The 12,755-nt window shown below is 33.7% G+C and overlaps 6 protein-coding genes and 6 pseudogenes across 12 annotated transcripts, besides 3 other annotated features; 8 read left to right on the top strand and 4 right to left on the bottom strand.

Annotated features, from left to right (window-relative positions):
- Positions 1-218: a mobile genetic element.
- A 14-nt stretch (positions 219-232) lies between these two features.
- Positions 233-1,981: a mobile genetic element.
- Positions 998-1,936, top strand: TVAGG3_1080040 (annotated as a pseudogene). The gene has a single exon. A coding segment is annotated over exon 1 (939 nt).
- Positions 1,982-12,755: part of a mobile genetic element that runs on past the window's edge.
- TVAGG3_1080020 (uncharacterized protein) lies at positions 2,164-2,490 on the bottom strand (the record flags this gene model as incomplete). Its single annotated transcript, XM_001295463.1, has 1 exon — positions 2,164-2,490. One exon carries the CDS (start codon positions 2,488-2,490, stop codon positions 2,164-2,166), a length of 327 nt encoding a protein of 108 aa, XP_001295464.1.
- TVAGG3_1080010 (protein of unknown function, DUF4107 family) lies at positions 2,635-3,162 on the bottom strand (the record flags this gene model as incomplete). The annotated part of the gene is made up of 1 exon (XM_001295464.1): positions 2,635-3,162. One exon carries the CDS (start codon positions 3,160-3,162, stop codon positions 2,635-2,637), a length of 528 nt encoding a protein of 175 aa, XP_001295465.1.
- Positions 3,388-4,154, bottom strand: TVAGG3_1080000 (annotated as a pseudogene). Its single transcript has one exon. A coding segment is annotated over exon 1 (767 nt).
- TVAGG3_1079990 lies at positions 4,319-5,170 on the top strand (annotated as a pseudogene). The gene has a single exon. A coding segment is annotated over exon 1 (852 nt).
- On the top strand, positions 5,591-6,205 carry TVAGG3_1079980 (uncharacterized protein; the record flags this gene model as incomplete). Its single annotated transcript, XM_051256649.1, has 1 exon — positions 5,591-6,205. The coding sequence occupies one exon, from the start codon at positions 5,591-5,593 to the stop codon at positions 6,203-6,205; it is 615 nt and encodes a 204-aa protein (XP_051076145.1).
- TVAGG3_1079970 (uncharacterized protein) lies at positions 6,402-6,965 on the bottom strand (the record flags this gene model as incomplete). Its single annotated transcript, XM_051256648.1, has 1 exon — positions 6,402-6,965. The coding sequence occupies one exon, from the start codon at positions 6,963-6,965 to the stop codon at positions 6,402-6,404; it is 564 nt and encodes a 187-aa protein (XP_051076144.1).
- TVAGG3_1079960 lies at positions 7,196-7,910 on the top strand (annotated as a pseudogene). The gene has a single exon. A coding segment is annotated over exon 1 (715 nt).
- On the top strand, positions 9,788-10,198 carry TVAGG3_1079950 (ATP binding; the record flags this gene model as incomplete). The annotated part of the gene is made up of 1 exon (XM_051256647.1): positions 9,788-10,198. The coding sequence occupies one exon, from the start codon at positions 9,788-9,790 to the stop codon at positions 10,196-10,198; it is 411 nt and encodes a 136-aa protein (XP_051076143.1).
- TVAGG3_1079940 lies at positions 10,218-10,654 on the top strand (annotated as a pseudogene). Its single transcript has one exon. A coding segment is annotated over exon 1 (437 nt).
- Positions 10,752-11,303, top strand: TVAGG3_1079930 (integrase core domain containing protein family; the record flags this gene model as incomplete). Its single annotated transcript, XM_051256646.1, has 1 exon — positions 10,752-11,303. One exon carries the CDS (start codon positions 10,752-10,754, stop codon positions 11,301-11,303), a length of 552 nt encoding a protein of 183 aa, XP_051076142.1.
- On the top strand, positions 11,552-12,185 carry TVAGG3_1079920 (annotated as a pseudogene). Its single transcript has one exon. A coding segment is annotated over exon 1 (634 nt).

Genomic DNA, 12,755 nt, shown 5'->3' with positions numbered 1-12,755 from the left:
TCTATTGTATTAGAATGTTTTTAAATTTGCACCTAAAAATGCCGTAATATTAAAATTAAGGTATTAATTATGATTATCTTTCTTTAGCTTTGCATGCTGTATGCTACTTTTGGAAACTCGCTCTATTGTATTAGAATGTTTTTAAATTTTGCACCTAAAAATGCGTAATATTAAAAATTAAAGGTATTAATTATGATTATCTTTAGTTAGTAATACATATCTTCAGTACTGTAGCAGTTTCCAAAAGTAGCATACAGCATGCAAAGCTAAAGAAAGATAATCATAATTAATACCTTTAAAGTTTAAAATCTTGATTTTTTTTAAAATCAAATATTTATAACTTTAATACATACAGCTTAAACCTTATACTTGTTTTCTCTTGTGAGAAAGCAATCTTACAAAGCTAACAATCCTAAAAAATAAAGAATTAAAATTTAATAATTTAATCTAACAAAATTTCTCTCTTTATCCTTTTGCACTCTTTATATGCAACTCAAATCCATCATATAATATTCCTATAATACTCTTGCCTCAAACAATGACGAACAAACTGCTATTCTCATTTAATTACAGACCAAATCTATTCAAATTTCTGAATTTTTAATTTTCATTTCAATTTCAAATGGAATTAGAAGAAGAAACTATCTTTACTGTTATGGATCTTTGTAAATTTGGAGTTAAACAAGAAATACAAGCACAGTATGGATATGGTGAACGTGTCAGGAAAGAAAGATCTCAGATTTCATTCCACTGCAAATATCCAAAATGTCCTGCACATTTTAATGTTGCAATCTTGGATCAAAATAAATACAAACTAATCAAAATAGTTGAAGAACATGATCATTCCGCCCCAAATGACAAAAGTCAATATTCGTCTGTCTTTTATCGCAAATATTTAGAACATTACTTCCAAACAGATGACAATCAAAGAGCGATAGCACAGCTAAATGCATTCAAAGATCTTGAAATTCCTCTTACAGGTCCGTCCATTCCAGAGATGTACGCTCAAAAACCACGTGCAATCAAACGATTTGCAGAGAGAATACATGCTCTTCAAACTAGATATTCTCCTGACGATGTTGTGTCATTGCAAATCTTTGTTCAGACAGTACAAGAAGAATCTCCAGATGATCTCATTGCATTTGAAGTCTCAGACAATAATATGTGTTTCTATTACGCGCCTTTTGAATGCAAAGCTTATGCGCATAGTATCAAGACATTTCATATAGACAGCACCTATAAATTGTTGCGATCAAACATTCCATTGTATGCATTTACTGGCAAAATCAAAGATTTTCACATTTTCCCTTTTTTATATTTCTTTTGTCAACCAGACACTTATCAAAACATTCAAGTTTGCGTGTGCGCCTATCTCAGATGGGTAACAATTGAGCCAGAATACATTAGCATGGACTGTGCTCCACAGATAGCTCAAGCAATAGAAGAAAGCATTCCACAAGCTCAAATACTTTGGTGCGGAGTACATGTTCTTCGTGCAATTCTTCGCAAATCAAATAAGTTTTCTTCTCAAGAAAAATTTGAACAATTCTATAATTTGATGAAGGATTTAGTCTTCAAATTAGATGCAGAACATGAGGAAGAAGCAAATGCTGCCTATGATCAAGTTCTGGAGTTGCTCGACACAGATCCAACAGCATCTCAATACTTTAACAGACAATGGCGTTACAACATATCAAGATGGATTGCTCGTGACAGGCGTGAAGGCGACGCAACTAACAATATTGCCGAAGCTCATTTTAGAACACTCAAACATGACTATTTTCCTGATCGAAAAAATCTCAGAATTGATGATGTTATTATAGAAATTTATACAAAAGTGATACCATCTTTCGTTATCAAACTCAAAATTGATCAAAATCCAGCAGATGACCGTGTCATTAGGATCATGGAAAAAGCAACTAACGCAGAAATTGATGTAAAAAGACAAAGAAAAATCGAGAGTATTTCAATGCTCAATAGAAGTTAGTATACAAGTCTCGTGTACGGAGGCACTGCGTTCCTCCGTACGCAATACTTGTGAATTTGACACTTTACAAAACCATTAACGTATATTTTACAACACAAACACAAACACCAACTTAACCTTAAATATTTATAAAGCCGCCAACCACTTCACCTCACTACTGTAAAAAATAAACGTTCTCACTTACAAAAGTATTGCAACTCTTCCCATTGCTGTGCTTCACACAATAGTTCATATTCTTCAGTATCGCTGCTGTCGCTCCAATCGTCAGAGTCAAAATCACTGTCAAAATAAATGTTAGTAAGTTTTGACAAAGCTAATGAAACACGCTTACCGTTTGTATCGTATGCTTGTATAAACTTTCCATTATGTTTACTATCATAAACGCTCAAACTAACTTTACCCTTTCTCCCTCGTATCTGATAGAATGTATTTTCACGAGGAACGAAGAACAAATTCTTGAACTCATGACCGTTGTAGTTTGTTATCTCAATAGTTTTCGTCATTTATATAAAAATAAAATAAAAAATAAACTTAAAAATTAATGATATCACCACCCTCACGCGTATGAAAACATAGCACAAAAATAAATTTAGGTGAAGTGGTGAGATCTCACCTCTTTTTTCACCTCTTTTTTCACCCTGTTGAATTCATTGCTTTATAACTCTCTTCCTTGGTTTCTTTTTAGTTGCTTTCTTCACGTCTGTCTCCAACTTGACTGTCTTTCTCCTTCGTCCGTAATGATACCAATTACTTCCACCAGTCAATGGGTCAAATGGTCGTTCATAAGGGTTTCCATACATTCCATAAGGTCCGTATGGATAAACCGCTGGTGGAGAAGAAACATTTTCTTTAGTTCCATCGACTCTATTTAAATGCATTGTTTCACCTTTCATCTGGTCATTAAAGTCTTTTGCGTGTTTTGCAAACTCATCGTCCTTTCCTAAAGCATTTTCTGACTCAGTCGCAACCAAATTGGATGCTTTATTTATGAGCCCTATTTTATTTAATCTTAACTTCTTTGCAACCCAGCCTCCAATCTTCCCTTTATTTGCATCTAATGTCTTCGAAACCCTTCCTCCACTCATTTTATTTACTGCGTCATAAGCTCCAAGTGCTTTTGCTCCAAATGCTAATGCTTTTGTTCCCATTGCGCCTAAAGCTGCCCAAGCTACCATTTACCCCATATTAAAATCATCTCTCTTCAATATTATCTCATAAAAGTTCTCGTTACTGGAGAAAGTCAATGAAACATAAACATTCTCACGTGCTTCGCCCTCACCGCTTTGCGGTCTATCTAACTTCTTTCTTATCTCATCTATTCTCAATAAAATGTCTGAACAATTGCTAACATCTTCTACAACAGTTATTTCATCATGAATGACCTTCAAGAACAAGCTCATTTAATATGCAATTAAAATCATCTCAATAATGAGTCCATCCTTTCCATCTTTAGGTAGCACAACATCTTTCATTGAAGAAGGTTCGACAAGTCTTATGTTAAACTTACTGACAAAGTTTGTTATACTATAATGCTTCGGCGGCGAATACATGTAGTTTGAAAGACATAATATAGATTCTTCAGCAAATTCACTTATACTGGATTTTATAACAATGTTCTCACGAGACCAAATACCACCAATTGACAATCTTGTAAGCAATCCTGCTGAACCTTCTACTGTAAACGTCGATGGTAACATTCCACGAAGGTCATCTATTGACATCGTTGAGTCACTGTATTTAAATATTTTCTTAAAGCAATCGTCATTATCTAACCATGCAATAGCTTTGAAGTTTTCATTCGAATATACATCTGCTTCATTAAATGTAAATCCTGACTTCTTTGCAGAGACGACTTTAAAATCTATTGAGTTTGTTTCAAAATTATATGCTATGGTAACTTCTGAAGGTAATGGATGTCCTTCCGCAGTCAGTTGTTCTCTCACTACCGTTTGAAGCTTTGTATTAAAAACTTTCATGTCATCTCCTGTATCTAAGTTCACATACACAGCAACAGGAAAACTATCTTGCTTCTTTGTTTCATCATTATATCTCAAAACATTAAAGTTCTTCAATAATATTGTTCTTCCTGCTGGAATACTTCGAACCTGTCTGATTTCAATAGCTTTCTCACCTCCTACATACTCTACCCAGTGTCTTGGATATTCATAAGTATACTGACTTTCTTGAATTTTGGTTGGTTTCATCATAACATGTTCATAGTATATCTTTATACTCTTGTCAGTTAGACTCGGTGCTATGTTCTGAATATTTCTGACTTGCATTTTTAATGGAGATAAAATGAAGCATTTAATACATGACGTAGATGAAGACATGAATGAAACTACAGACAAACTTAACTCTTCTCTCATTCTTCCTTTCAGTAAGGACTATGAGTTCTGTTCAAATGGTGTTTATTTCTATTGTGGAAAGATGGGTCAGGAAAGACATTCAACCTCATTCGTCATATACTCATAACAGAACGTTTAGGAAACGACTCTTACTATGACCAAATCATTATATCAGCAACTTCAGACTCTATGGACTCAACAGCGAAAACATTTATGTCAAAAGTTCAAGCCTCTGTCGTTAAAGTTCCAGACAGTGAACTCATTGAATTTCTTCAACGTTACATTCGACGTAAGAGGAAATATTATGCCATCGTTGAATTTATACAGTCAGGAATGCAAAAGACTTCTGAGGAGATGGAAAGAATTATTGACAAACACCACTTACGTCAATACTCAGGAGTTTACGATATGAAACGACTTACAAACTACATTCTGTCAAAACTTTCAAAATACCCCTTCAAAAAATATCCATCAAACACTTTATTAGTTTGTGATGATTTCGCTGGTAAAGGTTTAGTGTCAAAGCCTGACTCACCATTAGCTAACATCATAACTAAAGTCAGACATTACCACTTAACTGTAGCAATACTTATGCAAACATGGCGTTTTTGCTTTAAACATAAAACGTCTCATAACTGACTTCGTTATCTTTCAAGGTTTCTCACGTTATGATATTGAACTCATTTGGAAACAGTCAGGTATAACATTACCTTTTGAAGAAATTTGGGAAGCATATAAGTCTCTCATCTCTCCTCGTTCATACCTTGAGATTCATATCATGACTAATACCATTAAAGTCAAAAATATTCCATGGGAACGACCAACATTGTTTTAAATTTTATTCAATTGACTGATGGTAAACAAATTCCATGCATCTCTGTCGCCATTTCTGTTAATATTTTTGCTGTCATTCATATCATCCACTTCCCCATCCGTTAGCTTTTGAGGATATGCGTTAGAATAGCTGTTCTTAAATGAAGGCTTTTCACCTTTGAGAGCATAAACTCTATAACTTTCTGCATACTTTATGTTTGAACCTCCTGAGCCATCATTGACATAAATTTTTATAGGCTTCCACCCTTTGTTCATATTCCTGCTTCTTCCCTTTGCTCTTTTGTTCAGTAGTTCTACATCTTTATACACAGCTCCTGTCTCAGTGAATTCAACAATATTTTCATTCGTTAGCTTTACATTCAAACCCTTGTCGAGTATATTGTTCATTTCATACATATAAAAGGTTTTTATTCTATATGAAATGAGAAGCAAATCCATCTTAGCTGGTGCCGTTAATGTTCCAATTGAACCAACATCAAATGTTGACTCACGAACGACAAACAATATTGTCATAAAGAACTATAGTTCAGAGTGTTTGAAAGAAAAAGAACCAGAGCTGAAATCCGTGAATTTAAACACAGCTTCAAACGCTAACGCTACATCAGATGTTAAGTTAGAGTATCCACCACTGGACCAAATTCTTTCAAGAGAAGCCAACGACAACCCTTACATAAATGTTCAAACAAATCCTTCAGATAACGTAGACCATTACCTTCTTCAGTTATACCAAACAATTTTACTCAAAGACGATAAGAAGCTTTTGATAAATCTTATAAGTAAGAACCAAATAATTCTAACAAAGGAGGACCTTGAAAATGTTATATCACGAATAACAGGAAAGCAATGTGTCATTGACTATCTCGACCCTGAAATCGAATGCTGTGGTCAAACGCCAATATTCATGAAAATAGGTAACATCCGCATCATTGAAACACCAGGAACTACAGGAGTTGAGTTTAAGTATAAATATTCGAACGAGTATACAAAACTATCTACTGACTATAAGCTTTGTTTGAAATATGTTTTAGTAAATTAAAGCAACTTATAGTATCTATCCAAAACTTCTTCAACAGTATCGAACTCATCTTCATAATGCAAACCTAATCTTATTGACTTGGTGCAGTTTTCACTAACACAATATTTTTCTGTTCTCTTGACTGACATAACTAACTCATTTGTTTCATCAAACAGCAACAACCAAAGTTCATGACCTAATACATAACATTCATACTTTATATTTTTAGCTCTGAGTTCTCTTGTAAGCTGTTGCATTTAATATTTTCTAAAAAGTCAACTTCAACAGTCATTCGCACTGGTGCCTTCAGTTCTACAGGCTCTCCTTGAAAGTCAACAAGTCTGAATTGCATGTCTTTCAAATTATGAGGACTAATGCGAACCCATTTACCTAAATGAGTTGCTATGACAGGAACGTTTGGAATGAACATTGAATTGACTGCATAACAGAAGGATTTATATTCTACTGAACCTTTACTATTAACTCCTGAAATACCTGTGACATTAGCTATTTTTGACTCAATGTACAAACAATTACCATAACATACGTATGGAACAGATTTCATCTCAATCGTTTTGTCAACACTTTTCAAAGGAAATGTCATATGGTATGCTCCCAAAAGAAGTTGTACTCTATGACTCATTCTTGGTATCTTAAACTCCTTCGCATAACTGAACTTCAAAACTCCTGCAATAAGTTTAACATTCATTAAGTTTTCTTCGTTATCCTTGTTTATTGTAGTATTTATGAGAGCATTTAACACTCCAGCTAATGTTTCCATCTTATATTCTACATTATTGTGAAATCTTATTTCATGCTTCTTTCCATCTATTTCAAGCTCCATGAAATCTGTTTCATCTGTTATAACGAATGAAGCGATAGTATTGAAGTCAACCATTCTGAATGCAAGCGCCTCATTCTGTAGACCTAAGTTTGTTTGTAGCTTTACTGTCCCGTATTCGTTTGGGTCTGTACTTTGCAAATAGAACAACATTTTATTCTCATTAAAATATGAGTATAGCTGCATATGCGTATGAAGCTGACAGAGCTAAACGTTTATATTTTGGTCAATACTCTCTCACACTTACTGACAAATATATTGTTATCAGTGATGGAAATACCGAGAAATACATAACATGGAAGGACTATGAAAAGTTTGACCCTATTTTAACTCCATGTACTATGCCATTCATTGTAAATGGTGAAGTTGTCATGAAGAACGACACAACAGTATATAAGTCTGTATATGAAGCGTTAGAATATATGTTGAATTATAATCCCGAAAGATTTGACCCAAGCACTACACCATGTGCAATGCCTTTTATTAAGGACGGTGAAATCGTAAGAGTTCCGGATTCAACGGTTTACACAGCTGTTCAAAACAGTTTACAAAACATTTTAGCGAATATCTTTAATTCAGAAACTACAGAAATAAAATTACCATATATAACAGATGCTAAAGAAATTAAATCAAAAACGACAACATTATTTACGTCACTTAATGATTTAATGACTTATATCATTAATATTCCTGCACCAACTACAGCATTTGATCCAAACTCGACGGTTTGCAGTGTACCTTTCATAAATGACAGTTCATTAATTACTTTAAGGGATTCGACAGTAAATGAATCATTAAAGGCGTCATTAATGAAAATCATTGATTTTAATTCATTCACGAATACATATAATTCATTCATTAATGTTTCATATGCTTCTAAAGAAGGTGAGCCAAAAACTATCAATAAAGCGGTGTATGAAATAAAAGCATCAACGACGAAATTGAATTCGTTAACTTTTGACGGTGATAGTTTCGTTAATGACATAACATCGGGGAAAACAATTTTAACGAAAGAATACTTAAAATCTCATGTTAGTGAGTTCGTTGAAATTGAAAAAGAAGGTGGAATTAAGTTCGATCCACTGAATTTCATTTTCAGCTTAGCGAATGCGGGTGTTAGTTTCGCTGAATGGACAACTATACAGAGTGAAATAAATGCAATATGGACGTTTTTGGGGTCAAAAGCGGGAATGGGTGAGCTTGTAAATGCTGCAAGAACATTAGGTGAAACAGGAAATTTTGTAGATGGTTTTAAAAGACTTGTTTCAAATGTTTTAACAAACACAAAGAAATTATTTAGATATACCATACATAACGGTCAGATTTTCGAACAGATAGCAACAAACCCTCCGGTTATGGCTGCGTTGATGATGGTTAGAGATATAAAACCACGTAACGACGGGAACGAAGAACATGAACAACAGGATACTGGTCGGGTTATTCGAGACATTAAAAACGTGTATCCTGAAGTTATTGATTTATTTAGAGGAGTTAATGATTCAATTTCAAAACATTCTATAACCCTCGATGAAGAGAATAAATTAACAGATTATATATTCGTCATTATTGCAGAATTAATGAAGAGAATAAATGAAAAAGGAATTGGTGATATCATTAATGTCAGCGATGTAATGATGAAAAGAAATTTTGACTCATTATTTACAAAACCGAAAACAGAATATAGTCTTTATGACGTAATTACCGAATTAATGAAAAAGATTAATGATAATAAGAGTTCTGGCGGAAGAGTTGAATTAGAAGTGAATGATGTTAATGAGAAATTAGCCGAAAAAGCAGACAAAAATGAGCTTTTAGCTCTGAGTGATAAAGTCAAGAACCACGTTCATTATATAACTTCAGACGAACAGATTATAACGGACTACCATGGATATTTAACACGAAGTGATGAAGTGAAGACGGAAGACCCCAATGAAAGAAGATATAAATACATTCGTGCTAAAGGTTATGACATAAGCTGTACTGTACAGTATGACACGGGTAAAGCACCAGAAGCATTTAGTTATAACGATGAAATTTATGCCTCTACTTTCTCTGTTAAAGGTGTATTAGTTGAACCAAGATTTACTTTGAGAGTTAAGTCAAAAATAACGTTTGAAGATGCTATTAAAAGTAAAGCTGACAAAGTTGAACTCGAAGCAATGAACAAAGTTTTGAAATCTCATAAACACAACATCTCCGATATAAATGAACTTCAAGCTACATTAGACAGTAAAGCCGACAAGAACCATACACATAAATCCTTCACTACTGTTAGAGCAGACGACATAATATTGAACTATACCCTTGGTTCAAGTGCACCTTTAGAGAATCCAAGTACAAGCGTAAAAGATACACTAAACTCCTTAAATAGTAAATGTATGAACATTGAAGGTCATGTCAGAAACTTTGAAACACATGAACTACCAGCAATGTTAGATAAAAAAGCAGATAAAACTTATGTGGATGCAGAACTAACAAAGAAATTTTCGAAACCAGATACAATGACATTTACAACAGAAATTATAAATGGTGAACCAGCAACTCCATTTGAATTTGTTAGAGGTCTTCAACCAGATACTTTTGAATTTTTCTTGGATAATTCTATTGAACTAACATTACATTATAAAAGTGGAACAAATGCAACATTTCATCCGGGAGATACATTCCAAATGGTATTTAATGACATAAGTTCTTTAGAATATGTTTATAGAGTTATGAGCATATATGATTTAATATATCCTATAGGAGCTGTTTATACGTCTATGAATCCAATAAATCCAAACACTTTATTTGGTGGTAGATGGTATGAAATAGTTGACAGTTTTCCATTCTACACTAATACGCAGTCAATGAAGATGGGAGGTTCAAAGAAAATAGGTATTGAAAACCTTCCTTCACATATGCATAGGTTCAGTGGAAGAACATCTGTGGAAGGAAACCATTCACATTCAATAACAAAAAGAGGTTATATAAATCTTGCAGCGGGTTCGGATAGATGGGGAATGAATAGATATGATATCTCAGATGACCCCAAAGATGTTAGCACAGGTATTTTCTGTGGAACTGCAGGAAATCATACACATGTTGTAGCTGGTATTACAGACCCAGCAGGTAATGGAAAAGATTATATGCCTCCTTATATAACAATGCACGCTTGGATACGAGTTGGTTAAACTCTTTAACTTTACATAAATGAGCTTGAAAGAAGTATTCGAACAACATCCATGGAGGTCATTTAAGAAGTTCAATGAAGCAGCAAAAAGTTGGGGATTTACTAACAGAGCTGAAGTGAAAAAGTTCTTTGACAAAAATGTTGTACATCAAACAAAAATAAACCCTTACGACTACTTTTTACCAATTTACTCCAACACTCCTGACGCATACCAATTTGACACTCTCATTCAAAGCAGAAAAGGAGGACATAAACCATTCCTCATCTTCATTAATGTTAACACTCGCAAAGCTTTTGCGTATATAATGAGGAATAAAGGAACTCGTGAAGTGTTAAGAGTTTTACAAAAGTTTGTAGCAGAACATAGCCCAAGTACTTTAACATCAGACCAAGACAGTGCATACCTCAGCAATGAAATCACAGATTTTCTCATTAAGCATAACATAACTCACTACACTACTGAAGACCATAACCATAACATACTCGGCATCATAAACCGCTTCATAAGAACGCTCAGAGATTTAAATCAAGAGCGAGACTTTACCGAAGAAACAATGAAACATTTTCTCGAAGTATATAATTCCTCAACACATTCTACAACAGGACATACACCAAATTCAATGACACAACAACAAGAAGAAAAGTATATACAAAAGAAACGAAGTCAAACACAAAATATCAGAAATTCAACACAATTTACCCTCATTCCTGGTACAAAAGTTCGTGTAGTTCTTGACGACAAACCATTGACAAAGAAACGTTTAAGGTTAAGTCGAAATTATTATATCGTAGACTCTACGCAAGGTAATGGATATCTTATAAAAGCTGCTGACGACTCCATAGCGTTTTACCCTCGTCATAAATTAGTCGAAAGTAGTAATGGCAAACTTGCTGAAACCATTGACGAAGCAAAGCGAGGAGTGGTTATTGAAATACTTGGCTATAACACAAACGATGACACTTATAAAGTAAGATATGAAGGAGGCGTTGAAGATGTTATACCATCTAAGAACTTGAGAGAGTCGAAGCCAACACATCTGGGACCATTAGAGCGGGAGTACTGGAAAGACAAAAATATGCCAGAAAGAATAAGAAAATTCTTCTAAACTTTTTCATTAGATGTAAATCAGACAAAAATATATTTTAGGTGAAGAGGTGAGATTTCACCTAATTTCTCACCTAATTTCTCACCTCCTTTTTCACCTCCTTTTTCACCTGTTTTCTCACCTGTTTTCTCACCGCTTAGCGGCTCAGATTGCTTTTGCTTTCTCGTGAATTTTCATGAATTTCCTTAAGATAGAAAAAATAAAGTTAGTTTTATTTTTATTTATTTTTTTATCTTGTATGTAAAGATATGATTTCAACAATAGGTTCTACAACAATTCAAACAACTACAGCACCAAACTCGCTAGTCATGAATCCTACATCTATGTTGGTAGAGATGAAAAGCTTCATTCCTTCTTCATATACTTTTGAGACAGAAATACAAAGAATTAAGCAAGAACTTTTAACAAGTAATTTAGACTGTAGTGCGAAAGATGAAACAAATGAACAGTATCTTTATGACATGCAGGACATTATTGACCATTTACCCAAATTGCCTGAAATCCAACAACAAAAGCTCACTATTCATGAATTCGATGAAATAGAAGTGAAACCAACTGGCTCAGTAGAAATAAAGAAGTTCATACGTAAAGTAAACTATGAGTTTCTAGGATATCATTGCAACCATAAAGTTATGAACAAAGATTGCGACATGGTTTATAAAAACATTTCTGACATATATAAATCTGAGGAGTTTAAGACATACGATAACTTTGTTTCATTAGTTGCTGAATGTGTGTGGCAGATAAGAGATAAAGATAAAAGATGTAAAATATGGAATGGACAAATAAAACCAACAACTTTTGAGTTAAAGAAAACCATTGACGCCTTAGTTGTTCTAGCAGGTCAAATTTCAATGTATAACGCAAAAATGAATCCGCAATGTTCAAAATGTAAAGCAGCAATGAGGAAATATAACTACTCCGTCAAAGAGATAGAAAGAATGAGAAACGACTATGCTGACTTAAAGAAAGAAGTAGAAAACCAGCAGAAGATAAAATGAACATGTTAGAATTTCTGAACAAAAACTATCCAACAGCAGAAGATTTCCTTCTATCTGACGTCAAGAAGAAGTATAAAGAAACTTTCGGCATTGTTAAAACTTTTGACATACTGACAGAAGAAATAGAAGCTACGAAATTGTTTAGAATTTCAAATATACATCGTACAATTCATGTAAAACGCTTATAAAATAACTGGGGTGAAAAATTAGGTGAGAAAACTGGTGAAATCTCACCTCTTCACCTAAAATATATTTTTATTGAATTCAGCAACAAAATTCTGAGTAAAATAATTTTTAGGGCATGTGTCAAACCGTTGAGTTTTCACAAAATTTAAAAAATAACGTTTACCATGTAAAACGCTTATAAAATAACTGGGGTGAAAAATTAGGTGAGAAAACAGGTGAAATCTCACCTCTTCACCTAAAATAATTTTTATTGAATTCAGCAACA

The sequence above is a fragment of the Trichomonas vaginalis genome, assembly GCF_026262505.1.
Source record: "Trichomonas vaginalis G3 chromosome Unknown ctg_143, whole genome shotgun sequence".
NCBI lineage: Eukaryota > Parabasalia > Trichomonadida > Trichomonadidae > Trichomonas > Trichomonas vaginalis.
The sequence above is the reverse complement of the archived record's forward strand: the minus strand, read 5'-3'. Positions and strand labels throughout refer to the sequence as shown.